The sequence below is a fragment of the Tachypleus tridentatus genome, chromosome 8 (assembly GCF_004210375.1).
Source record: "Tachypleus tridentatus isolate NWPU-2018 chromosome 8, ASM421037v1, whole genome shotgun sequence".
NCBI classification, from domain to species: domain Eukaryota; kingdom Metazoa; phylum Arthropoda; class Merostomata; order Xiphosura; family Limulidae; genus Tachypleus; species Tachypleus tridentatus.
The window spans coordinates 7,379,144-7,406,008 of record NC_134832.1 but is presented as its reverse complement, the minus strand read 5'-3'; the positions used below and the strand labels follow the sequence as shown (position 1 = coordinate 7,406,008).

The following is a 26,865-nucleotide window of genomic DNA, read 5'->3' as shown; positions in this document are numbered from 1 at the left end:
TTGTTCGTATATTTTAAGTTTTATTCAATTCATAAATATTAAAAATCACAAAAATAATATAGTCTTTAATATTCTAAAAATTTAGATTTTATGAAGGTGTCGAAATCGCAAGAAGAAATCCAATGAAAAGACAAAGAAATGAATACCTAGTAAACGAGGGTTATATTTTTAGAATATTTTAATTAGTTACATTAAAAAAAATCCAAAGTATTTGCGCCAAACATAAGTTAAAGAAAAACTGTACATATATGGTTAAATTTAGAAAATGTTTATCAGAAAGAGATTAAATATCTTCATTTTTTTTCGTAAACAAGTGAACAGATTTAAAGAAGGTTTTCTGAAGCAATCGACACGAATAAAGGATTGTAAGAATAAACATATGATTTTATACTCTCCTTTACGCTATAGAAACGCAATTTGTAAATTTCACATAAGGATGGATACTATTTCAAAACACTCAAATTTATGTGCAATATACTTTCTAAAGATTAATTATATGCCTCAATATCCAATCAAATGTTTTAGAATTTACAATAATGCAAGTAGTTGAGTGAAGTACGTTTACAAATATTATTTGCCCAAATGTCAAACCATAAGTATTAAAACAATATTGTCCTTAAAAGAGAATTTTACTTAGGCAATTTTTACTCCAATTGTGATTCAGCAATAAGATAAAAATACCCAAAGTGAAATTATGGTGACAAAATGTGTATAATTTCCTTTTTATTATATTTAATATTTCAATCACTAACATCTCGATTGGTTATTGTGATATAAGAAACTTTATGTTAAAACATTTATATTAAAATCTGAAGGTAAAATGTGCAGTACCATTGGTAACAGATAGTATTATATTTTAAAGTACTTATAGCGTCAGATATTGTTTGTTTTTCATCTTGAAGGTTGTAGTGAAGTAGACTTAGATATTAAAATATAGAAAACTTTACTATTCAGCAGGATGAACGAGAACACTAATTCTTTCTCTTGGTGCCATCTTCGGAGTTTCTGGCTTTTTCTTCTCGCTGAACTTGTTAACAGAATCAAAAATCAAATCTAAAATTGTTAGAAGAGATATTCCTAACCAAGTCCCGAGGTAACCTCCTAGATAACTGAATAGCTCGATGGACTTCAGAGAAAGAGAAAGAAAAAAGAATATTCGTCAACAGAAGTTGTCAGTAGAACATAAACAAGGGAGGTGTATATAAAACTGATGAGTTTTAAAATATATTATTGGTTCCTGATTGTACCAATCTGTCCTGACTACAGCCTGCACATTTCCAGTGCTTCATCTGACTCATCTTATTTTTGCTAGTTTCATTATTTTGTTGCACTTTTAAGACTGGGTCAAATGTCACTTTTTATTGTGGAGATATGCAAGTTTATATTTATTAGTATATGATATAAATCAGCCAATAGACTGTATTTAGTTTCTTTAAATGTCATTACACCACTTCTCTAAAGTAAAACAAAGAATGTCTTGCATTTAAAAACTAAAGCTTCATTACAAGTTACTAAAAATAATTTTTTAAATCGTTTAATTGTTATTAGCTAACGAAATAGTTTTTAAAATTTTTTAGAGTAGATGAGTTTATATAAAACGAAAGCAAATCAAATTTATATCTAACAATTTTTTAAAACAGTAAAAGTTTATATTTTTCTCTAAATTTAGTGTAATGTCTCGAATTTTATATATGCGTCTCTATTTCTTAAACTTTATTTTATCTGTATCAAACTCAAACTAAGTTTTCTTACCTGAGCGTAAAACATCTCTACCTTTATTTTTTTTTCTATTTCTCTCATGCTGCAGGTGAAATATTAGTTGTAAAATTTTATGAAGAATTGAGTGTCATAAACTTTATTCATTAATTTTGGAAACTACCATATTCAAGTAAATAAAATATTTTTACTTTGGATGATTCTCTCTAATGTTTTTACTCACTTCATACTTAGAACTCTGAGCATAGATCACTTGAACATTGGAGTCAAAATGGATCCTAGCTCTTGCCAGACTTTTTCTAGATGATAGAGGAAACAGATGAGATGTGACATTATATATACATTTATGCCTTTACAAGCACGAATTCTGAATGTTTCCCAACATTTAGATAAAAAGCAAAAATATTAAAAACTATTTTAATGAAATGTCATTAAAAAATAATTCCAAGTAAATACAACATACTTAGAATCTTTTAAAGCTTGTCCTTCGATGAATCATCTAAGTTTAATAGATGCAGAAAAACCACTAATTGGGAACTTGAACATATCTTGTACGAGGTCTGTTCAAAAAATACGCGGACTGACGTCATGAAACAAAATGTACTTTATTTAGAAGTTACAGGTCTGGGACCCCTTCAAAGTACTCTCCTCCCCAACGCACACACTTATCCCAACGGTGTTTCCACCTGTTGAAACAGTTCTGGTACGCTTCTTTTGTAATGTCCTCCAGCTCCTTCGTCGCATTTGCCTTAATCTCGGGAATCGTCTCAAATCTTCTTCCTTTCAAGGGTCTTTTGCGTTTGGGGAACAAAAAAAAATCGCAAGGAGCAAGGTCAGGTGAGTAGGGGGGGTGGGGAAGAACAGTGATCGAGTGTTTGGCCAAAAACTCACGAGTTCTGAGGGCTGAATTTCGCAGCAACGCGGTGCATCTTCAATTTTTCGGTCAAAATCTCGTAACAAAATCCAACTGATATCCCACACTCTTCAGCAAGCTCCCTGACAGTCAGACGTCGATTTGCCCGCACCAGGGTGTTGATTTTGTCGACGTGTGGGTCGTCAATTGACGTGGAAGGACGTCCAGGACGCTCATCATCTTCAATGGACTGTCGACCATCCTTAAAACGTTCATGCCACTTGAAACATGCCGTACGCTTCATAGCAACATCACCGTAAGCCGTGTTAAGCATAGCAAGTTTCAGTCGCAGATTTTCCAAGTTTAACACAAAATTTCACAGCAAGTCGTTGCTCCTTCAGGTCATTGATTCTGAAATCCGCCAAACGAAAAATTCGCACTTCATTTAAAACCGCGTAGCTAATACACAAATGAAGATATCTGCAATCGGGAAATGGCGTCGTAATCAGCTGATCTGTGCAAACCTAGCGACACCAAGCAAATTCCCCTGGAACCAACTGGAGCCGCGCAATTCAAACATTCCGCGTATTTTTTGAACAGCCCTCGTATGCTCGAATAAATAACAAATGTGTGCATAAAAGAAGTAATTATTGCGCAAGTCATTTAAAACATTATATCTAGGAATAACAAATTGCTTACTAAAATGTCTTAAATAAAGTCAATTACTATCGTAAAAAATCTTAAGATTATTATTTTATCCATTTCTAATGATAAAATACTTTTATCCCTTCTATATTTTGTTCTTGTTAGACATCGATATTATTAAATACAAAAGGTGGACAATATTTTAAAGTGTTACTTACATTAAAGTGTAAATAAGACACAGAGAAGAACAAGTCTATCAGAGCTTTTAATGCGGATTGAGATATACTTTTAATCTTAATGATGTAAACCATTCACTAAAATATTTACGAATTTTGATATTAAATATGACTCGGTACTAAGACTATCTATGTTAAATCTTCAGTTGTTTCTCTTTCCAGAACAAGTCTTGTGTGCAAAATCTGCGTTTGTGGGTGATTCGAATGACAACGCAGATTTTGTACTTATTTATCTTATATATATATATATGTATATATAACTGTTATTAGTTTCATAAAAATACCGCTGAATTATTTTAGTAAATGTATGCTATTTCTTTCTTTATTTAATAAAGTATTAACAAAGAATCCTAGTCTCCATTCTTTACTGTTTTCCAAACTAGTACGACACAAGAAAGTATTTATTGTGACTGTTATCATGCTCTGTAATTAAAACATTTTATCAAAATTGTAAACTAACTCAACATTTGGGTCTCACTTATCTACTCCTTGGAGTATTTTCTTCAGTTTAAAAATTGTTTTTGGACACTTGTGTAAACTCATAAATAAATAAATACTACAGTTAAAAACAACAACTTTTTGTTTATACAATATTTTCAATTAGGACCAATCTACACTCATTATTACACTCAACAAGTTTCGATACTAACACTTCATTTTCAGGAGCTTTGCAATATATTTAATGTGTCAGAGGTATGTTTACGATCTCGCAATGCTAAAATACGGGACAAAGCGGGTATAGTCCATTGTGTCACTTTTTGCTGAAAAAAACAAACATTTTAAAATTCTGTATTTTATACTTGTTTATGTACATGTTTAGTACACAAAATCATTCCATTGTAATATTGCACCCTGTGGCTCAGTTGAAAGCTTGAAGGCTTATTACACTAAATATTGGGTTACGATACTCTCAGTAGGCACAGCACAAATAGCTCATTAAGCAGCTTTGCGCTTAATAAATAAACTCACTATATTGTCAACAATTGTTCATCCTGTTTAGTAACAAAGTAGTTCATTTTATAGTTAATGAAACAAATTAAGTATTTTTTTATATTTTTGTTTGTTTCTTGTTGAGCAAAAAGCTATACAAGGGGCTATCTATGCTCTCCCCAACACGGGTATCGAAGCTCGGTTTTAGCGTTGTAAGTCCGCTGTTCCAGTAGGTGAACGAAACAAATAAAAGAAAACTACTTTTGTAAATATTAGAAGGAAAAAGAAACACATACTTCCTCTCGGTTAAAGTTTTAAATTTCTCATCATGTTTCCAAGTTATTGTCGTCCAACCTTCATATTTCGCCTCAACGTCGCCATGAAACTAAGAAAAAAAGTCCAAATAGAGAAAAAGTTTTCCTCAAAAGTCATATATATTTGTATTTTATATATTTCTATATATTTTGTATGAGTATTAATGTATAAAATTTACACATTCGATATTTCAAAAACAAGTATTTCATTTTATTTATTTGTTTGGTTAACATTCGTGAGATTCAAATGTATGCAATTTTTGTACATAACTAACAAACTAAGCTTAAACAATTCTTAACTGACAAAAAATCTGAACCAGACATAATGATTTTTATATTAGTCCGTGATATGATTTATTTACAAATTATATATGATCTTTAACGTACCCAATACGTTCTGTCCATGTTTGGCCAGTCAGACTTCAATACATTGATCCCGTACAAAACTTTCCTGTTATTAAAAATAACTTATTAGGTCAACCATTTCATTTACTAAGAAGCAAGATCTTGTATTGTGCAATTATTGAGTGACAATGAGAATGAACCGATGTAAGTACTGAATAATGACTATTACAAGAGAGTAAGAGAGTGAGCTGGTATAGTCAGACATATATAAAGGGGTGCTATATTAAGAAGAAAACAGAAATGAGTGGTGAAGCCATGCTGGGAGGTAAAGGGGCATGCTTCCTTTGACTAACGTTTTCATATTAGGTGCACTTTGATGACATCTGAGAATGTTTTAACATATTTTAGATATGTTTTATACATATATAGATACAACTTAGGAGGTAGGAACACCCCACCCCCACAGCTTATACGAATTTTTAAAGTAATTTAAATTTTCCTCGTTCTTGACATATGCCGTGAGAAAAGCTTATGTCTTATTAAAATGAAAACGTTCTTGTAATTTTCTTTTCAACTCTACTCTTATCTGTAGTATTGTTTTCTTTTTTTTTTTAAATATCACTAAGAACGTTTCTTTAAATCACAAAGTTAGCGTCTCACACTACTCATTGGTGTCGGACCTTAGAGTATCGTTATGGTCATGATTCCAAAAACAGGAAAATTAATTGCAACGCCGAATATTGTGTCTAAGTTTTGTTTTATTTTATCGAAAGTTTTTTATGGGTGAAATACAATTTTACGCCAACGATAGCTATTAAATTCAACTTTTGAATCTCGGGTACTGTGACACCATGTTTATAAGGTAATCAATCAAACACCTTAAGAAAACCAATGGTGGAAACACTTTTAAATGATTCAGACGTATTTTAATTACAGTTTACTTTTCTTTATCCGAGTTTGCGATAGGATAAAGTTCTGATGTAACTACCATTTAGAATATTATATTTATAATTTTCCTTTTTAGTGCTGAATTTCCTTATAGTTTTTTCATTGATTTTTAAAGCATTCACAGTTGCTTTCCTAAAATCATTTTAAACAATATTTAGCTGATCGCGTAGTAATGAAATTATTTTCTATTCAAACTAAAAATTGTAATATTTTTGTTTCTCTAGGAATGTTGCTATCTCTAGTACAAATATAAAACAATGTTCCCAGTATTATTGTACTTCTTTACATACTATAGATGCAAGTTTCGCTTGTTTAATATAAATAGTGTGAATAACGTATTTTAGTTTGAAACTTAAAAACACCATTGTAAGACATCCAGGAGGGTCTTTTGGATTAAGGACGGTCTAGTTTGAAGTATCCCTGGTGTTGGTTTGCGGTTTTGTGGTTCGTGGCCTTTTTCGCCAAACAAAATCTTGTTGACTGCTTTATCATATATCGCTTCAAAATTAAAAACAGGTAATGACTATATCTCGAAATTCTTCATACACGTTATAATTCTAAACGTCATAGTCTTATTACTAACAAAACCAGTAACAATTTCAAAAGGCCTAAAGTCTGAAGTGTTTTGTAGCATCCTCGAATTTTTAATAAAAAGTATAGGATCTATTGCTATAAAAAAGTATATTTTGAAACTACTACTTTGTAAAGAAACTTGCAAGTCATATGTATTTTCAAATAATCTACTAATTTTTCAGTTCAGGCTTTTCTTTGTGACTTCTGCGAAAGTTGAGAGAAAATTAAAGTAAATAAATGTTCGAAACATCAAATAACATACTTGCAAGGAAGAAGACAGTTTGATCGGCATTGCTTTTTCAAAAGGGATATACGTGGTGTACGTTCACAGACTTCTAACGTTGTAAAAAATGTACTGTATTAGATATAGATATAAACCACTAGAAACCTAAATAAAATTGTGCAGTTAGTAAATAAAATATATACAACCAGTTAAAAATAAAGTTTAGAAACTTCTTAAAATTTCATGGATTACTGAACGTAATTATTATGGACTTGCAAAGAATACGATCATTATCTACAAAGACGGAGAGGACTTAATATCAAGAGTGGACGTTTACGTGAATCAATAATGGCTTATAATTTTGTACAATAATTTAGCTCTCGTAAATACCTCTTGTGAGTCAGTGGTAGGTTTCAGAACTGACTGATCACACGTTACCCATTGCGTAGCTCCGCGTTATAAAACAAACGAAACAAATAGCTCTCATAAAACAGTATTTTAAATTTGGTATCGGTCTCAAATGTTTTAATTTCACATTAACTTATAGGGAAATTTCTAGAAAATGTTATGCAAAAAGACATATAGACTTTTCTTTTTGAAAAGGTCTTTCATGTTTGTTAGAATGTATTTTAGCAAGCGCTACATTTCATATAACAACATGAATTGAAGATTTAACACTCGATAAGATAAAAAACAAGTTCCAGCGGGACAGCACAAAGTTTACGGACTCACAACAGTAGACAGAAGAGATAGCAAACAATATGTGACTTAGATGCAATACAAACAAATGATAGCAAACACCAAACATTTGAAATGTAACTTTTTTTTTTCCTAGGGTGAACGGGTTTTTGTAGTAGTGAATTACAATGCTGATAAGAAAATTCGTAAGCCTGTTGAACTCATAACTTGGGCTATCTTTCTACTTGTCATAACCTTACCTGTGCAAATTTACCATTTTATCCCTAATATAGATATGTGTGCATATGTATGCAGATACAAAGTTATTTGTTTTTTTTTCTAAGTTCCTGTGGAGCTTATTCAGTACAACGGGTTTTATTGCACATGTAATCAAATACTAAGTCAATATAGTATTCACTCCTCATCCATCTACTACAGGTAGTTGGAGTAACAGAGTATTGAGATATATCCTTTAAATATCAATAGGCTGACAACTATCCTACGTATTTGAGAGTGTATTCTGTGCATGCTTGAAGAGAACCTTGTCTTGGTTTCCAACCAGTAAATGTTTGATCCTGCTAATCGTGAATAGTAATCTTGTGTTACTGTTGACCGTTTTAATCATCTTTTAGTTTACTGACTTTTCTTGTACTTTTACAAATATCTGAGAAACTATGTCACTCAACTCTAGAAGAAGGAATTACAACATAAATGAGGACATTTACTTTAGAACAACAAGGCCAAAACTGAAAAACTCACAAAGAAATGGGAGAAAATTTGATCTTGGACATAAGATGCAGTACAGCACTCCATCAAATATCAAGTGAAAGACGAAGATGGTTGTAGGGTTTTATGAAATCAAACTGAAGACGTTCTGGCCCTTGGTTGAATTTTGTTTTAACAACAGCCAGGTTCTGTTATTTTAGATATCATGATTTTTTCTTTCTTTAAATATATAACTTTAGTTAGTGATAGGCTGTTTAATTTATCTGTTAAAAGGTCTATTCCCGTACTTACGTCGTACTGAAGTATCGCACAAACTACTTATGACATCTGACGAAGTCCACCAGTTCTCGGTCATGCACGAACAGATGTTAATCAACTCTTTTTGAATGCAAAGACTGGTACAGATCTAAATATTCCAATATATGATTTTATACATATACAATTCCGAAACTTTTTAGCTTAAAAAACGTTCATAAAAATTACCCCTTATTTTTTGTCCACTAAATTTAAATGATATTGTAAAAATTAACAAAAAATTACAATATACTCAAAATAGTTTTACCTCTTTAGCAACATATTGTTGTTTCTCTTCGTGATAGCATTTGTTTCCATATGGCTCAGATAACATCAAAGTCGTAGACTGAAATATGAACCAGAAAATTTAAATTTACAAATAAAGCCAAGAAGTAGACAGTTAATAAACGAAAGTTTGCAAAAACCCTAGTTTGTAGCTTTTTATTTTAGGTACAGGATATACAATTAGCAGGTCACGTGAATGAGCCGAAATTATTATTGGAGTTTTCATTCTTTATGCAAAAGTTTCCATAGGTGTAAATTGTAGTTCAACTTAACAGTATTATGTGTTCATCTCTAATATATACAAATATATATATATTCCCGACGTTATATTTTTTTTTTCGAAAAGCTAAAACTGTTTAACGCGACAAGTACAATTGGATCGAGTGTTTTTAGAAAGATTTTGAGTAGCTATAAGTGAGTAGTCACTGTGAGCGAAATGGATATACAGTATAAATAGTACATTTATATACATCATAAACATTCTTTTACCTGTTGAAGTTTGATATCATATTCAATTCCCGGCTCAATTCTTACACCTTCTTCAGCTACTACATCAGGGATGTAATTCTTCTGATGCATGATAATTTTAGCTTCCACTTTACCCAACAAGATTTCTTGTGGTTGTAGGTCCAAAATGATCCATAATTCTTAATCGAGGTAATTAAAAAAAAATTGAAAACTGAACTACATCGGCTAAATTATTATATTTAAAAATACTATTATTGGATTATACATAGCTGTGATATCAGTGATGTCGAGAAAACCTTCTTGTATAGAAAAATATATATGTAAAAACGGCTCGTTTGGGTCGAGAAATTTTTACATATATATATATGGCTGTGATATATATCAATAGCAAAAGATCCATCATACCGTTCTTTCGTTGTCTCTTGGGCCTGGTATGGCCAAGCGCGTAAGGCGTGCGACTCGTAATCTGAGGGTCGCGGGTTCGCGCCCGCGTCGCGCTAAATATGCTCGCCCTCTCAGCCATGGGGGGGGTGTATAATGTGACGGTCAATCTGTTATTCGTTGGTAAAAAGAGTAGCCTAGGAGTTGGCGGTGGGTGGTGATGACTAGCTACCTTCCCTTTAGTCTTACACTGCTAAATTAGGGACGGCTAGCCCAGATAGTCCTCGAGTAGCTTTGTGCGAAATTCCAAAACAAACAAATTCTTTGTCTGTTATTTTACACGTGAAATGAGACTTAGTTCCATGTTGGATATAATGAGTTAATAGTTCAGCAAATGAAAAACGAAAACTTAGTATTTTGAAAGGAAACGGTTTTCACAATTAATATTTTACAATTCTTCAATATCACGTATGTTGTTATATTCCTTATCATTGGACAAATCCTTATATGACTAATAACAAAAAAAACATTAAAATATCAAAATTTTAATGAGCTATCAGGAAATATAAAATACAGCTTAGTTTAGTTAGATTGACACAAAAACAAGTGAACAGTTGTTCTTAGCATGCATTAAAGAATAACTTTGAACATAAATATTGAATCGAATCATTTTAATGTTTCTGGAAGTCCTGTTTCAAGAAAAACACCTAAGGGTAAAATATAAAACGGTTTTGAATGTATAAAACGATTTTAAAACTACAATATGAGATCATTCACAGTGTTATAACATGGATGACTTTGAATAACATTAGGCTCGCGAGCCAAAGCAACATCGGTGTTATTCAAGTGGGAGCAATTTGTTCTGGTAAGAGTACTCTTTCTTTCCTATTCTCCTTTCTTATTTTGCATTACAAGGAATAGTTTTCTCAGAAACAACAGTGTAAGCTTTCCACCCCAAATATAATTCGTTATAAGCATATATAATCATACGCCTTACATATAACCTAATTTCATGTCTCCCAAAAATAAGTTAGTCTGATACGTTGTTTAGTTCGAGAAACATTTTAAATCGCTCTATGATGATTTAAATACTTACAGTTACATAGAAACTCGCAGTTTAATTGTAACATTCATAAAAATTACTCCTTATTTTTGTCAACTAAATTTAAATAATATTGTAAATTTAACAAAAAATTACAATATAGTGAAAATAGTCTTACCTCTTTAGCAACATATTGTTGTTTTTCTTCGTGATAACATTTGTTTTATTGTCAAAACAATACTGTTTTGCTATCACACTGAGAGGAATGGGCATATCTATTACCCTACATGTCTTTGAATGATATACTGTTTCGAATTAAATCAGTACAGTTCGTAAGTATTGATTGAAAGTATTATAATTTGCAGTCATGAGAAGAACATATAATTTTGAACTCACCGCGTATAGAGTTACTAAGTCCAGGTACTTTCATTGGGTTACACGTGAAACATGGTCCCTGGGAATACACCGAAAGTTTGTAGAAAGGAACAGGATTCCTGTAAACAAAAGCTTAAAACTTCAGTATCTCTAGACAACAATACATAACTTAATATCTTATCAAAAATTAGGTTACTTCACCATTAAATCGGAGACATGAATTTTTATAGTAACCGAGAAACGCTCGTAGCCTTCCAGTAACCTCATACAGAAATCCTTTGAGGCTAATCATGTGAGTAGAGATCACTAAATACACAATAAATTGGAAATATGTACATTTGTTTTGCACTGGCATTTTTGCAAGATTTCAGTTACTGTGCCGCTGCTCTTGTCAAGCCGAACTGTTTATAAGTATAAACGATAATAAAATATATTCGTATTACATATATATCTAATACTTAAACGTGGCACAATTAATGCATAATTGTAATGGATTGTTATCAATGGTTATATATAAGTAATGCAATAACATTAAAGGAAAATAGGAACAATTGATAGAACCTTTGGTTATTGACATGGTCGTACCAATCATTGATGGCGCCCTGTGCGAAACATAAAACCGGGCCCCTCCCCAAATATGTCTAATCTATTATTGAGCTTAATGATGTAAACTCGACTCCCACCCTTATTGGTTCCCTTCTACACAGGCACTCCACTCGCACTACACTTGGTATGCTCTGGTTATTGATAAGGTTTGAACGTTCAAGGGGTGTTAGCAATCATTCTTTTATTAGTTTGCTTGTTCGTAATTAAGCACAAAGTTAGGTAATGTGCTTTGCCCACTACTGGTATCGAAACCCAATATATATTGCTGTGCCACTGGGGGTTTCTTTTATAAACAATTTCTTGTTATCAGCTATTTAGTTTTGTCGCCAAGATTCTGAAGTTGTTTATATAAATTTTGTACTTGTATAGAAGAGAAAAATGCACTTTAGCTGTCCAGCTGCATCCGGTCCTGCCAAAAGAGGTACATGGACGTAGAAGAATAGCGAATTTGTTTTTGTGATAGGAAATGTTATGAATCTGACAATAGGTCAGAAAAAGTACCCAAAGTAATTTAGAAGTAAAAGTCTCAACTAGGTTTTTAATTTAAGGGTTTACAATATTGCTCTATTCTTACAAAAAGGAAATATTAGAATAAGTAAAAATTTGGACACAGTACGCATTTTTTTGCAGAAGCAATTTTGCTTGTTTCATACATTTTTGTATTTTCTACGAAGTCGATTTTAGTAAACGGAAAAGTAATATGAAAAAAATCGTGTAATTTCTGTTTAAGAGATTACAGACTAAAGTTCATTAAAAGAAAAATCGGTATAATGTAAATTAAAATTTGCTTGAAAATTTAATAATGTTGCGAATGTTACATATTGTAATTTATCTAATTTATTGTTACGTATTACGATTTAATATAGCCGAAAATTTTAATTTTTATTTAGAAGTTAATTGAATGTCGATATCTATCAAATTCATGATATTTGACAACAATATTGATACATACAATTGTCTTTTTTAACACAAATATATTTTAATATACAAACAGCAATACAATTCATATTAACGGTTATTACAAATAATGATTTATATACAAACGTTTTACAAAATTACGAACAATACTAAATTTTCTAACTGGTCTGGAACTGAATATTTTATTGACGATTTATTGATCATCGAAATAATTCTATGTCGATACACAGGTGCACAACGCTTGACGGGATGCTAGCTAGCTCTATTCTTCGCTCAACTCGTAATATGAAGGTAGCGGATTCGAATCCCCATCACACCAAACATGCCCGCCCTTTCAGCTGTGGTAAAAGAGTTGGCGGTGGGTGGTGATGACTAGCTGCCTTTCCTCTAGTCTTAGACTCCTAAATTAGGGACAGCTAGCGCAGATAGCTCTCGTGTAGCCTTCCGCAAAATTCAAAAAACAAACAAACAATGTATTCTTCGCTTGCCTCACGCTGTTTACGAGCTGACTTTTCACCGAAAAAGATATCTTATGTCCTTATAGAAATACTAACGTCCAAAGCTAATCCTACGAAAACAAACGGTTTGTAATATTAGAAATCCATAAATGTTCCTATCATATATCTGTAGTGTTCCAATTAATAAACGTTTATCACAGTTATAGTTTCCGAGGTTATAGTATACTAGCTGTAGCAAACACACAATATTAAACCGTATATTGACACGTTTAGTTATAAACGTTCAGAATGAGGTTCTAGAAAGTTGAGTTGGCAAAATATTTCGAGATACAATATCACTTTCGTAAAACATATACTGTTGATTCTTACACTCGGGAATCTTCTACAATTTTAGAGAATAGGAGGGACTTTTTCATAATACACGTTTAACAATATACATATATGTTACATGCACTTCTAAACATATATTTAACTGAAACAAATATCGATATTAAAAGTATACACCTCTCTCCTTAGATAATTAAAAATTGGTTTTAGACAATTTTTAACTAAGATATTATATACATTGCAAACAATAGATTAAATATGATACATTATCCAATATTATGCAACTTTAGTAATCTTGACAGTATAGAACAAAATCAATATTAAGAACCTTATGGCCATAAAGTGGATGTCATCGTGAATTATTTCACTATGACGAATATTCGACATGAGTAAGTTTATTGTGTTTCTTTTGTGTACTATGTATTATGTTTAAACTCTATTATATCCTAGACTTACTTACATTATCCCATTGTTATGCGTACACGCTCGTACGATCCTAACGAAACTAATAAACTTAAACCAAAAAAATTGTAAATAGAAGACGTGTCATTTCTTTTATCCAACAGTGCTGAAACGAAAAACTAATCCAAAATTGTGTAAAAGTAAACATATCTAAGAATTTTAATCAGTGTACAATCATCATCTATAACTTACAGAAAAAAAAAACTTAAAAACTATATTAAACTAAAAATACAAAGAACTGAATGAATTGTAAAAACAAAAAAAAATGAATCTAGATCATTCATATAGAAAGTTATGAACTCGTACAGCACAACATATATCTAATATAAAGTACGAAGAATGAAGAAAACAGACTAGCCAAATAACATTTCTCAAGATCACAAGAACCGATGAAAAATTCAAAACGGAAATTCAAACCATCAACCAACCTTATAACTAACGGATCGATTCGACTAAAAGCACTGAAAAGATACATCTGTTCAACAAAGTAACACCAAGAAGTATTCCATCTATCGAAATTAAAGTTTGTTTGGAAGACTTAGCCAGAAGACTAGTGATCCATTTTACACAAACCGTAAACACCGAGAAAATAATGGAAAACAGCCACCAGAAAGAAGACAACTTCGACAGCAGTTCCATCGATGAACAAAACCTATCTTTTCAGGTAAAGCTAAAAACATCTATTTCCCCGAAACACTCCAAAACAGTTTATTAAACAACGTTTTCAAAGAATCTCACACAAAACCATCAACATAATTTCACAGAAAATCAAGTTAAAATAACCTTACTCGAAAGTATATTAATTCTATAAACAACCTAAAACAGGATAAAAACATCAAATTCTGAAAGCAGATAAAGGCAATGCAAGAGTAATAATTAACGCAAATCAATACATTCAAAAAATGGATAAAATCTTATCAGATACGAGCAAATGTAAGCCAATACACTCAAATTCAAAAAAAAAATTCACATGAAAAACAACTAAATGCAATACTACTAAATATGAAAAAACAACACAATCTCAGAAAACCTTTCTGCTATCTATCCAAGACCGACTTACGCACAATCACAGCTATACGGTACTCACAAACTCGATTATCTACTAAGACCCATAATGTAGACTTATGAATCATTCAACTGCAACCTTGGTAGATATATAGCTTGGGCATCTTGTATTATATGTAACATCAGCCGGCTCCTTTTTCAAAGTACTCTTTTAACTTTAAAACTATTCTTTGTCAAGTAAACCATAAAGCCTTAATGGCCATTTTTGATGTAATCTCTCTCTTCACAGAACCCAACTACCGAAGCCTGCAAGATAAATTTAGAACTTTATATTCAAGACCTCAACCCATTAATACACATCATCTGCAACCAATTAACAACCCTCTTAGAATTCACTACCACCAAAAATAATTTTATTTTCAGTGACCAATACTACTTACAAATAAATGTCTTAAGTATAGGTAATCCAGTGTCACTATGTAATTCTAGCTAACATTTTCATGACATAGACTGAATCTTAAGCGATCACTTCAGACTTACACCCACCAAAATACTGATAAATATGTTGACGATACAATTGCTGGATTCACATTTACATAAAACACACTTAGTGTTTTTAAAAACCACATTAACTTCATATACCTCAGAATTATGTTCACCTGTGAACACGAGAAAACTAATTAAATAACACTTCTTAACCTCAAGATCACAAGAACAGATGCAAAATTCAAAACGGAAATCACCAGTACTGGGACACAGCAAATGAAACAAAAAAAAACTCAACATATTAATAAACCAAATAAACACAACCACAAAATTATGCTCCCCCCATAAAATTAATGACGCAATTAACTGAATAAAACAACATTTAATTTACATCAACAAGTTTCCTTAGGAAAACCATTGAAAAAAATTATGCACACACCCACATCAACAACAAATAAACAATAATATTTTCAACGAAACAACTAGCTACAAAATCTTACTTTATTGTTTAAATTTTTCTTATAGCAAAGCCATATCAGATTATTTGCTGTGTCCAACGAGAGGAGGCCCGGCATGGCCAGGTGGGTTAAGGCGTGCGACTCGTAATCTGAGGGTCGCGGATTCGCATCCCCGTTGCACCAAACATGCTCACCTTTTCAGCCGTGGGGGCGTTATAATGTGACGGTCAATCCCATTATTCGTTGGTAAAAGAGTAGCCCAAGAGTTGGCGGTAGGTGGTGATGACTAGCTGCCTTCCCTCTAGTCTTACACTGCTAAATTAGGGACGGCTAGCGCAGATAGCCCTTGAGTAGCTTTGCGCGAAATTCAAAAAACAAACAAACTAATTAACGAGAGGAATCGGACCCTTGATTTTAGCGTTGAAAATCCGTAGACTTATTGCTCTCCCAGGGAGGAAATACTCTATTCCATATCATATATCCTAATATTAGCGATAAAATAACCAACATTTGGATAAAAAACTTACAAAAAAATAACATTTTAGAAAAGTTCAGAAATCACAAAAACAAATTACCATTTGTCACAGATTGATTTGTTTTTTGGATAAGAATATTGGCTGAAAATCATGGAATATGCTTGATGACCAGCATCCAATTGTTGTGCATAGGTCAAATTAAAGTACTTCCTTCTATCCGTTCTCAAGAGTTTCCACATCAGGTTCTGCAAGATAGTATTTGTAAATAGTAACAGGACGGGAATTTAAACATCATCTTAAAGTTATTCGTTAGTCATCATCACATAAGAGATAATATTTTTTTTTTCATTTAAGTAGATATTGACACTTCTTTTTCGAATGAAATTTTCACGTTTTGCCAATCTCAGACACAATATGAGTTGATCACACTTTGAGATGCAATGATGTAGTTCAGCTTAGGTTGTAGGTTACGAATTATTAGTGTTTTCATTTTTTTGTCATCCGTTCATTTTTCGCTGAGCCTATTATTCTAAAGTGTTCACTGTTTGATTTTTCCCTACAATCTTTGTTTAGGTTATTGTAAATTCTAGAGTTATTGAAGGGACTGTTATGCACATAATCTTTGATTCTGGTTGCTCAGTTTTCAGTCGTTGACTTGATATAAATTTGTCTGCAGTAAGGAGACAAAATATTTGTAAAATACCAGCGATTTTTGAAGGAAATATTTCGTCTCTAAACGGGAAAAATAATTGCGTATCCTTTTACTTGGTTTCAAGATTATTCTTAGTTGACTGCGAAATGGTTTTGATTTTAATTTTTATTTTAATGCCATGGGAACTACTAGTAAAAGTTAACATGAAGGTGATAGGACATTTAGGAACGTTGAAATCAGGAATTTTGGGGTTGTTAACAATTGTGATATATTCAAAAATACTTTTGTTGATTAATGCTAGAAGTAAGGCAATTTTATTCAAATATGTTTTTTAATATAGATAAGCTCATCATGAAAATAACCACAAGAGTTAATAACTTTATACGATCTATGAACTAAAATACTTATTAAATTATTATCGTAACAATCAGGCATAAGTGTGCTGAAATGGCGATACAGGACAGAAAATGTTGGTTTAAGGAATTCTTAATTTCGAGCCTGATGTTCCGGTTGATAACTTCTAGGTCTAAAAGAGTGAGTTTAGAATATTTTTGCTCTTTAAACGTGAACTCAATATTTTTGTGTGATCTTGAAATATTTTGACGTGGTTTTGCTTTCTGAATAAAATAAAAGTATCACCAACATATCTTTCATGAATGTAAAATTTAAATTATTAAAATCAAAAGCGTTCTGCAATTAACCTATCCCCAAGTTAGCGTAAGAATAATATTCAAACTGAACAAACTAAAATGCGTTTTTTTCCTGTTTAAAGACCAAATATTTTCTTTAAGATTTGCTGATAGTATAGAAATGTTTGTTTTCTTGCTGCAGCAAGTCGACGTCAACTACTCAAAATTAAGTTACCAGAATCAAGGAGCATGCTCATAATAGCCCCTTCAATAACTCTGGGATTTACAACCGCCTGAGCAAAGACTGTAGTGAACACCCAAACAACGAATATTTCAGTGAAAGATTAATGGAAACTAAGAAAAAATGAAGCACTACTAATTGGGTACCTATATACAATCTAAGCTAAACAATAAACTAGCTACATCACTGCGTCTTAAACTATGATCAACTCGTTGTGTCTGAGATGGGCAAAAAGTAAACATTCCATTCAACTTCAAGTTATGATCTTAACAGCTTCCATATGCTTTTTGAGGTAATGTTTATGAACACTGTTCGTTTGTATTTTTGTTTTTTGAATTTCGCACAAAGCTACTCGAGGGGTATCTGTGCTAGCCGTCCATAATTTAGCAGTGTAAGACTAGAGGTAAGGCAGCTGGTCATCACCATCCACTGCCAACTCTTGGGCTACTCTTTTACCAACGAATAGTGGGATTGACCGTCACATTATAACGCCCCCACGGCTGAAAGGGCGAGCATGTTTGGCGTGACGGGGATGCGAACCCGCAACCCTCGGATTACGAGTTGCTCGCCTTAACACGCTTGGCCATGCCGGGCCTTATGAACACTGATGAAATTAAATCAGCACGAAGAAATCTTATTTACTTGTTCCACTTAGAATAAAATTTGTGGAATAGAAAATATAAATTTTCTGAACGCAAAATCTAAACTATCAAAAATTCAATATTAAATTATTAGTCGTACTGAATGCTAAGTGCGATGCACTGTACAGAACAACAACAGTAATTAATTATTCGTTTAAAAATTAAGTGGTTTTGAAATTTAAAGAAGAACAAACTGCAATTTCCGTAGACACGTTAAATAAATGACGACGTGAAAGAAAATTTCTACCAAATTTGTTTTGACATGGTGAAAGTCTGCTCTGGGGCAACCGTAGTTGACTGGTCTGGGACATTGCTAAGCTATTCCAGTTTGTTAGCTCGAAGGTTTGATTCTATGTTTTGTTATAACGCTACTGTTACTCTAAATGAAAAACGAAGAAACATTACTGTTACAATCTTGAACCAGTGTATTCGGAATAAGATATAAACTAGATGTATTTAAACAAGAAGCCAACTGAGAACGTAGCCATAAAGTTGAACGAGTGGTGTACATGTGCAGACGGAAATTGTTTTAGAAAACGTGTGATGTATAAGATATGCTTTATCAATACCAAACTTGTGAATCCAGGAATGCATTAGAGAACGTCTAAATTTTGATACTATGGTATTCAATCCTGTTATTCTTCGAGAGGCCTACACACCGTTAGTATACTTACAATTTTATAACCGGCACTGTGGAATGATGATTAGAAATAATTCATCAAATAAATAGTTATTGTTTAAACCAGATACTTTAGAAGTGCGGAGTCATGCAGCCCAAGATCCAATCAAAATAGTGAATGCATTTATTCGTGTATTAATTCACTCTCGACAAATTGTCCCTGAAACGCATAAATCTTAATGATGTTACAGAATACTCTATCATTGCTATAATATAGAAATATAGCTTTCAATATTGTGCTAATTAGATACTCCTCGAAGTTCTCCATTTGTAAACTTTACTCACGAACATTTCATTAATCTCAATTTTGCAATGATATTTTCTTTCATATTCGACAGAAGCTCAATTTATTGGAAAAGTTTAGGTTTCTTTAAATAAAAGTGAAGTAATCAAATAATGTAGTACTTTGTTTTACCTACAAATGCTATGAAGATTAACAACTTTATAAGTACAAATTAAGGAAAAAAAACAACACAAATATGCAAAAATATAATTTTAATTATTCTACTAGTTTTGAAGTACCACGTGTATTATTTTCGCACGTGGTATGTTGAAATTAGTCGAATAATTAAATTCATGTTTTTTTTTTATAAATTTGTGTTGTTTTCCTTATTCAATTTGTGTTAATATTCGTAATGAAAGTGCAATAGTTGAATTAATAGACTCAAATCTTAATCACTCCAGGAAAATTAAAATGTTAAACAAATTAAATTATTTGTTATATGAATGTTTTTTTGAGAAATGGATATTGCAAAAAAAAAAAAAAAAATTGTCAATTTGCTTCAAAGTGAAACTTTCTGCTAAATTAACTTGTTAAAACTTACCTGTTTCTTTGCATCAGTCAAGTTCTCGCTATTAATATCTGGCCAATGTTCCTGAACAAAGAATTTACGTAGCCTTCAAAGAAAAACAGTAAGATACACTTCAAAATATACAAAATACTTTGGAAAATACGTTTTAATAAAATAGAAATATTAAGACCATGTAATGTCATCAAAGATGTAATTCTCTTTTCTATGTATGATCGCTTCCTAAAAAATATTCTCAATCCTTTATTTCATAGAATGACGATGTATTTACTAAACGTATTTACAATGTTGTTATTATTGTTTTCTCCATGAATTTCGGAACTTTTTTACTTTAAGATGGTTCTAAAACTTATGAGTGAAAGTAAAGAAGAATATGATGTAATATGTAAGTCACACTACTTCTGCAATATGCAGTGTTGACGAGGCTGGGATACAATAGCCATGGTGGTTTTTAAACGCTATTCATATCATCAGCTTTAATGAATAACGACTGTAATGTCGTGAACTAGATTAAGTGAGATATTGTAATTAAATTATAGCCTTATAACAAAATGAAAAAAGATTTTTGATTAACTCACTTGTTATAGTGACAAACAGTGACTGCTGGAAACTCCAAAGTATCTTCTTCCCCAATTGTAATATCTGTTGTAGTCGGAAATTTTAAGAAAGAAACTAAGAAAAGCGAGAACTGCCAAACAAAGCCTGTCAAGCATAATATGGAAAACGCAATTTTTGTTGTCTTTCGCAGTCTCTGTTCAGAAGTCATTTTCAAACTGAGTTTTGTTTCAATGTCGATAACGTTATTATTTAGTTAAAACGGATCATATTTTGCAATCAAAAAGCTTTATTAGCTATAAATTTGCTTGGGTAACCAACCTGTTAGTAATCTAGATTATTTATACGACAGAGAGCCCTACTATGCTATCGAATTTTCGAAATACTCTCTCAATTCAAACACACAACTGTGTGATAACTTTCGTGGTTTAGCTCAACAAATAACATTTGCGCTCGTATGTTTACCGTAGCAACGACGCATTCGACAAAATGCAATTTTAACTTAAGCAAGATGAGAAAACATCAAATTATTATAATTTTATTAGCTACTTCTGGCGGTTGTAAAATTTCTGAGAAGTAACGAATATCTTAGATTTGAGGTTTTTTCATTAGCCGAAACTTTATTTAGCCACCTCTTAAATTAGTTTTGCTAACGTGGAATATATTTATTTAAATGGAAAAATTCGCAAACTGTCAGATGTAGAAGAATTATACATATAATTTATTGAGACTTTTACGTTGTGTTGAAGAGCTGAATACTTTGGTGTACAAATTATATTATTGAGTGATAATTTATCGTTATTTCGTTAATATGTTTACCGTTTCTAAAAGAATGCATTATATTATGTATTAATATATTTATATAACAGGAATTTGATATTCAAAAAATTTCATAATCACATTTTCAAGTTCTCCTATACTTATAAGGGAATTTATTTACAATTCGTTAAACGTGTGGAGGAGTTTGCACGTAATTAAATATATTATAAAATATAAAGACCGTAGAAGGCTTGAATTTTGCAAAAATAAAATTATTTCACCATGTAATATAAAACGTACAGAAACAGTAATTTGTTAAAAATTTTGGCAATAAAGGAAATTTTGTAATGAATACTATCCCTATACACCGAGACCAGTAGTTTTTACTCTCTTTAGTTAAGTAAGTGTTAAATAGCCTTTTTAGAAAATAAGGGAAAATATATTCGGGCCGTTTAGGACAAAAACGTAATAACTAATATTTCTAAAGTAAACTATTTACAGAAGGTTTACGCAAATAAAACAATTCTAGCTAGACAGTTTAAAGATGTAAACATTTTAAACGGCTCTCACTTTTCGCGATTCTAAGGTATAATTTATTAAATGAAAATTTTAAGTTTAGGATTTTAAATAAACATAAAGCCATTTTGCTTTCCCATTAAGCGTGCAAACGTAATTCATGAAATTGCTAATAAAAAGGTTTGGTAACAAGCCAGTCATACAAACGATTATTCTCTTTCAACTGCGCAAAACTGATTAACTGAAGTTTTTATATTAACTTAATTTTGCCAGTTAAAAAACAGTTTTGTTTTAGTATACTCACTAAACTAGTGAGTATGTTATTTATTTTAACCAGAGAACCCCAAGACGTGTATATAAATCAAATAAATTTCACTAATAAAGGTGATAAAGGTTTAATAGCAGCTTGAAGGTATGATGAACAGCAATAGACAGCAAAGAAAGGTAATTATGCTAACTTTCTACGTTTGATCTGTAGCTGGAAGAAGTGAAGGAAATTGAAAATTCAGTTGTACAAATATAGCAAATGTACTGACTGGCTAATGGTTGAGAAGAAACTTGATGAACTGTCACTCAGTTTCTCAGGTCTACTGCTTTGTAAAACAAAGAAACAACTATAATCAGAACTAGAGATAGCACAAAAAATGTATTTACCTCTATTCATAACATCCTTGCAGTACCGGTATATCATTGTTCAACATACTCCAATTAAGTGAGGATAACTTCCAAGAAAATAGACATCCACACAATCAAACACTAAATATACAATATAAGAATCGTTCATTCCAGCAGACACCACTCCTTTAAATATTATACAACAAAGTTCACAGTTACAGACCTTAATTCTTATGCTGAATGGAAATCAGCATGCTGTGCATATTGATACACCTTAAACGTTGACAAAGTCACGAATTTATGACGTTATGATGATCATAATGGCCAAACCCCTTATCTTAGTCCTATTCTGGAACAGAAATAATTTTCTAAAATTTCATGAGCTATGATCTTTCTACGACATGATTTGAATTCTCGGATTCTGAATGACTCATAACCTCACACCGCGGTAGAAGAATAGCATTCACTCTCAAATGTTATTCGCTGTTTGCTTTATCCTACAATGAATGGCACAAAATAACAACCCTTATACAAGATAAATTTTACTAAAATATAGCATTAAATATACTTTGTTACACTACTACACTTTGTTAAGTAGAAAATTGTTTATTTGTTTGTTTTGATTTTCGCGCAAAGCTACACGATGCTATCTCTGGTAGACGTCCATTTGAGCCAATATTTTAGCAACGAATACTAAAATTGACCGCACATAATAACGCCCGTACAGCTGAAAGGGAGAGCATGTTTGGTGTGACGGGAGTTCGAACCTGCGACCCTTAGATTGAGAGCCAAGTGCCCTAACCACCTGGTCAGGGCGGGATCCAGCTGGAAATTAAGACACCAGGAGGCTCTCAAAACATAGTATCATGCAATATCTAAATAATTAGTTATATATTATGGCGTAACACAGTTACGTTTCTAATATGGTCCATAAACTAAACAGCTTACTATAAATAGCTAGTTAACAAATATGTGATATCTAATGACTATTTACTAACCATTTAGCAGTTCAACAAATCTATATAAATAAACGTCAATGTGTGTGTTTATCTGTTCTTTATACGTTTCCACATTTCTTGACATAGTGACATAGAATCACTTATAATATCCTGCAGCACGAGATTAAGAAGGTGACCGTAACAATGCACACAGTTCTCGCAGTGAGCGCTCTTTAATTCGAGACATATTAGAGGTAACAACGAAATATTCATCAACAATGTCCTCCAACTTCAGACCAAGTCCCTTTTTACGAGTTCATATAACACTTCACCCTCAGTTGATGATGTCGAGAAGAATACGATGAATACTTCTTCTCAAGTAGAAAAATGGAAACCAGATTCAAATAACATAAAAATTCACCTTCACACGTTTTCGAACACTGGAAGTCAAATAAACACAACATAACCATAGAAAACACTCAAATACTAAATAAAGAAACAAACATAAACAAACGCAAAATTAAAGAAGCCTTACTTATACAACAACTTAAGCCTAAAATAAACCAATACACAGGAACACTTATACTTATATTAAGAATAATATAATAAATAATATAAAATTATGTATTCAAACATCTAACACCGCCCTCTACATTCCGACACTCAGTTACACAACCCCTTTCAAACATGTGGTCAGCTTCCGGTCAGTTACCTCTTTCTTTCTTTGTAAACCTGACGATAACCGTAGAAGGTCGAAACGTTGTTCGCTCCTCTACGTAAAATATTTTCTCAACCCAAACAAGCCGTTTTTACATATATATTTTTCTTTACAAGGGGGTGTTCTAGACATCACTGATTTTTTAGAATTGGTTGTTTTGGTGCATTTGAAGAAATGGTCAATTACTGGTTGGATTGGAATTTTCTATTGGCTTCTGTGCTGCAGCTGAGAGATTCACAACTTTCGCCATTATCAGAATAGCTTGAATCAACATCAACCATTACAATGAATGAATCATTATAATTTCATCTTACACACCCTAAATATCAGAAACAGTCTTGAGATTGCTACGACAGCGAACACGAAATCAATATGTATAGTAACCATTAATATGTGTATAACTAAAGGTCAATAGATCAGTTTTGGAGGTATTTTATAAATTTCGATAAATTTCATCAACAATACAATATATAATGATAACGACAGGCTTAAAACATAATTTCTAAACAAAATATGCTAAGTTAAAGATCAAATATTTCCACCAGCTGTATTAACTTTAATTTTACCACCTATACTAGTATTGAACCATGCAGGGTTCTTGATATCTGAAAATTAAATTACTGTTTTTCTATGCTGCTTAAATATGAGGAAACAATTTGTCTGATCGATTCGGTGGGTGTTTTTATTTATTATTGTGGCTATGTTGATATTTTCTATTGACCCGTGATAACAGTGGTAATTTCATTTGAGTAGCTTATGCAAGCGATCATGCATAGAGCTTATAGATTTCACAAAGCACTTTTCAACTCGTGAGGTTATTGGGAATGAGTAAATAACAATATAACATTTTACTGACAAAATGAGAAAAGTGAACTTATTGTAGTAATTAAGGTCTAATTCATATTGACAATAGACGATGAATCACAAGAAGAGAAAAATTCGTACGTTTGAACAAATTAATTCTATCTTTATTGTTAACGAAAACCTCAGACTGGCTCACTTAGATATAGTAAAATATGTAAAGAAATCGCTATCTTTCCACTATTTAAAACAAAATATACTATATTCTTTTCGCATTATTAAACACAGCATAATAGGACTGTGTTTTAAACTACTACATGAATGTTTCAATTCACATCTTTAAATACTTCTCTACTTAAAGAACACGTTTGATTGCTTGAACATCTGATTACACTTTGTGATACAAATTTTGTTCCTGGATAGTATGTGTTAGTTCTTAATTGCTTATGTTGTAAAAGTACAGAAAATGATCATTATTCCCTTCAAACTTTACTTTTGTAACCTGGGTAATGAAATTTAGAAATTAACCTATTTTCTATGTAAAACCGGGCAAATTTGCACATTTTAACTTACATAAGGTCTGAATAAAACACCATATGAATCAAGATGTATATGTATTTATACTAAAGTTATACAAAAATGTTTAGAAGTGGGTAGTTTTTCGAGATTTGCGACTGCAACGTAAATCACTTCACGTATTAACCCCCAAATATAGTCTCCCATCATGTTTTTGTTATACGCTTCCAGATCACAAAAGCAAATAGAAAAATAGGTATTTTCCATTTACTTTAGGCATGAGCAATTGGGAAATAACACTTTCTGCCCAGGAACAAGAAAAAGTAAACATTTTGTTACATAGTGTTAGTGATTACGATTTACGTTTTGAGAAAAAAAATATATTTAACATCTTAACTACTAGATTTGTAACCCAAAGCAGAGAGAGTAATTTTGTTCATGTTTTGATTTAAATGCTTAGTAAGCAATTTCGCTTTCTCTTATTTAATCACTTATAATAATAATTTCAAATTGTTTTATTTGAGTGAACTGAATTTCCACTTGGATCTTTGATTGTAATATGAGTTGAGGATATTTATATATTTGATTAGTCCTGAAAATGGTCCTGCTAATTTACATGATTTGTTTCACGTTCTTTAATTAATCAACACCATAAAGAAGAAAATACTTTTAATACTTACGTGATGTTACAGTTTTGTTTTAATAAATTCCCAAAATGATGTTTTAAGTCTAAGTTGAGAATGTGGTGATTTTATCATAGTAAAATTATAATTTATGACGATTTATAGTTTCTGTTCGGAGTTTTTTTCTTTGGTTTATTAGAGTTGAATTTATCACCCAAACCGAGAGGTTTTGCGAGAGAGGTTTCTACTCTCATAACGACCATCAGTTAACCAGAACATTTTACCGTATTGGTTTTACTGAATCTTCAGCTCTGCCTATTTTTCTTATCGAAGCTAATGGTAGCAGCATGGCCAGGTGGTTACTGCACTCAACTTGTAATCCGAGGGTCGCGAGTTCGAATCCCCGTCGCACCAAACATGCTCGCCCTTTCAGCCTTGGGGCATTATAATGTTAATGTCAATCCCACTATTCGTTGGTAAAAGAGTAGCCCAAGAGTTGGTGGTGGGTGGTGATGACTAGCTGCCTTCCCTCTAATCTTACACTGCTAAATTAGGGACAGCTAGCGCAGACAGTCCTCGAGTAGCTTTGCGTGAAATTTAAAACAAACCAAACTAAGCAAACAGTAAAAAGTTAACATATTTATCTTTAATTGCTATCCCTTATTTATTCACTGTGTTTTCAACTATATACATATAAAACTTTTAACTGTGTACGAATTCATTAGGTCTTTGTCTCCTTGTGATTAAAATCTATGAAGATCTGTTGTAATGCGTAAGCATATCATGAATTTTTTTTTTTCCTTTCTATAATGATACAGAATTATTATGTGATTTTCTCACCGCCATGGTGGTAACACATAGTTTAAGATATTTTATCTTGTCTCTGCATCATCAAGATTTCTTATTCTTACATAAGGAGTGTCTGCTACATTGTGAAGTCTGACA

The 26,865-nt window shown here is 31.9% G+C and overlaps 1 protein-coding gene across 1 annotated transcript; it reads right to left on the bottom strand.

Moving 5' to 3' along the window:
- Window positions 1–223: 223 nt before the first annotated feature.
- LOC143223865 (epithelial sodium channel subunit beta-like) lies at window positions 224–24,230 on the bottom strand. The gene is made up of 13 exons (XM_076452341.1): window positions 24,167–24,230; window positions 20,458–20,581; window positions 19,895–19,967; window positions 16,328–16,473; window positions 11,054–11,151; window positions 9,256–9,413; window positions 8,750–8,827; window positions 8,479–8,593; window positions 6,823–6,895; window positions 5,082–5,145; window positions 4,677–4,765; window positions 1,940–2,015; window positions 224–1,126 (listed from the first exon to the last, which is right to left on the bottom strand). The coding sequence occupies exons 1-13, from the start codon at window positions 24,228–24,230 to the stop codon at window positions 947–949; spliced, it is 1,338 nt and encodes a 445-aa protein (XP_076308456.1). The 3' UTR covers window positions 224–946.
- Window positions 24,231–26,865: the final 2,635 nt, after the last annotated feature.

Bases quoted from the DNA above. Each gene is read 5' to 3' on its own strand.
- LOC143223865 (XM_076452341.1), bottom strand. From the start codon at position 24,230: ATGGCGAAAGTTGTGAATCTCTCAGCTGCAGCACAGAAGCCAATAGAA. The intron at 20,582-24,166 runs GTAATTGACCAT...TATGCTTGACAG, and splicing joins AGAAAATTCCAATCCAACCA to GCTTTGTTTGGCAGTTCTCG. The intron at 19,968-20,457 runs GTGAGTTAATCA...TTTTCTTTGAAG, and splicing joins ACTGTTTGTCACTATAACAA to GCTACGTAAATTCTTTGTTC.